The 1,864-nt window shown below is 44.6% G+C and overlaps 1 protein-coding gene across 1 annotated transcript in view; it reads right to left on the reverse strand.

Annotated features, from left to right (window-relative positions):
• cunh12orf56 (chromosome unknown C12orf56 homolog) overlaps window positions 1-1,864 on the reverse strand; it is a 23,900-nt gene that overhangs the window by 5,745 nt on the left and 16,291 nt on the right. Inside the window, exons 13-15 of the mRNA XM_020613329.1 lie at window positions 1,424-1,529; window positions 1,207-1,301; window positions 761-850 (exon numbers count right to left, since the gene is read on the reverse strand). Coding sequence (XP_020468985.1) covers window positions 761-850; window positions 1,207-1,301; window positions 1,424-1,529 — 291 coding nt within the window. The remainder of the gene's footprint in view (window positions 1-760; window positions 851-1,206; window positions 1,302-1,423; window positions 1,530-1,864) is intronic.

A 1,864-nucleotide genomic window follows, 5' to 3' on the forward strand; every position in this document is an offset into this window, starting at 1 on the left:
AAAAACATATCGTTGTTAAAATCTCCAAATACTGATTTTACCTTGGGACAAAATTATGATTCATCATTTGTGGGTGGAGCTGTGTGAGACGGTCCACCTTAACGCCAGCTCACGATGTTTGCCACCAGGGGGTGTGGCTTTAAATAGTTTATCATTTAGTACTTCATTAACAATGGTTCAGTCACTGTAGAGCCATCATGGAGCCACAGCAACATATACTTCAGTGATTTATTTCACTGATATTCACTAAAGGAGAAAGTCAAATCAGTTGTCACGCTACCATTTTCCCTTCACACGTCTACACAGCGGAGTCTGGTACCTGATGGCAGGACGCTGCTTCCCAGGGGAGGAGTCGGATGAAGAACTGCATCTGCTTCTGTAGAGCGGGTCTAACAACAAAGTGGACTCTTCATTATTGATTAATCTGGTGATTTGTTTTACTGGTTGATTCATTAAGTAAAAAGGTTACATGTGCCCAGTATAAATTTTGAACAGTTGTCAGACCAACTTAACCTAAAAATAACATTATGTTGTTATTTACAATGATATGAAGTGAAACAGTAGATTCTTACATTAGAGAAGCTGCAACCAACACATCCTTCAGTTTTTCTTTTTTATGAATTAAACAAAAAAATCTTGTCAATTTTTAAATCAAATTTCATTTGATTTACTACTGCCAGGCAGACATGGGAGACTGAATAACGCACCAAAGGAACAGCAGAAGGAAACATAACAGGAACATAAACCTAGGATGCTTTACTTTCTGGCCGACAGCAGGTTGATTCTGGCGGCTTCGATCTCCATCTCCCTGAACATGATGACGAACGTCTGGACGATCAGTGTGCTCAGTCTGAAGACAAGCAGCGGCCCAGTGTTAGTGCCCGAACCTTCACAGTGCACACGTCAGCTACAGTGGCAGGTTTAGAGACTTATGACCAGGGGAGTGGGCACAGACTCAAAGAAGAGGGCACATTTGTAAAATGAATAAGAATGTGTTACAGCCCCGATGAACAGTACAATATTAATATCAGTAAAAACAAAGCAGCTGACAGCCCGACTGTGCTACAGGTCTCAGATCAGACACACCTATAGTCACACCAGTGCTGCCTCTCTCTTCAGCATGGTTAAATAAAGGTTAAATGAATGACTCCCTCCCTCACTCTCTCTCTCTCTCTCTCTCTCTCTCACACACACACTGAAGCTTACAGCAGCTGATCCGCTGTGTAGACTCCACCGTGGCTCCGACAGCCTTGAAGAGTCTCCTCTAGAGTCTGAACCAGGAACACACACACCTCACTGGACTGAAACAGAGCAAACAGAGAAACTCTTCACCCAACAGCACCGTACTTCCTCTGTGCGTCTCTGTGAGGACACTGGTTGTCGCTGCTCTGACAGGCTGCGAGACTGAAGTCTTGATCCCCACCTGGTGACGGCGCACCACCTGTACTGAGGTACTGGTGACGGTGCGCCACCTGTACTGGATGAGGGTGACGAGTGGATTACGATTGGTCAGTGTTATGCCCGTGTGACTTCAGTTTGGAGAAAGCTTTGGGAACCCACACTGTTCTTGAACTCGACGCACCCACAGTGGAAGGAGGGAAGGCTGAGTGAGTTACAATAAGCGGGAGCAAATGATGATAGTAATGGGCGATATTTATTTTACTGAGGGGGAAGAGGTGTGTCAGCCAGGTCCCACTCCTGAACTTCAGATTTAATCTCTCCATATAAAAGCTTAATCTGTAAAGTAACTAGTGCCACAGCTTTCAAATCATTGTGGCCATGTCAAAAGTCAAAGTCTAAAGTAACTGGTATAAGATGCAGAAACACGAGCCCAGACGTGTGTGGGTGAAATGTAAAGCCGCTA

The sequence above is a fragment of the Monopterus albus genome, unplaced genomic scaffold (genome assembly GCF_001952655.1).
Source record: "Monopterus albus unplaced genomic scaffold, M_albus_1.0 scaffold132.1, whole genome shotgun sequence".
NCBI lineage: Eukaryota > Metazoa > Chordata > Actinopteri > Synbranchiformes > Synbranchidae > Monopterus > Monopterus albus.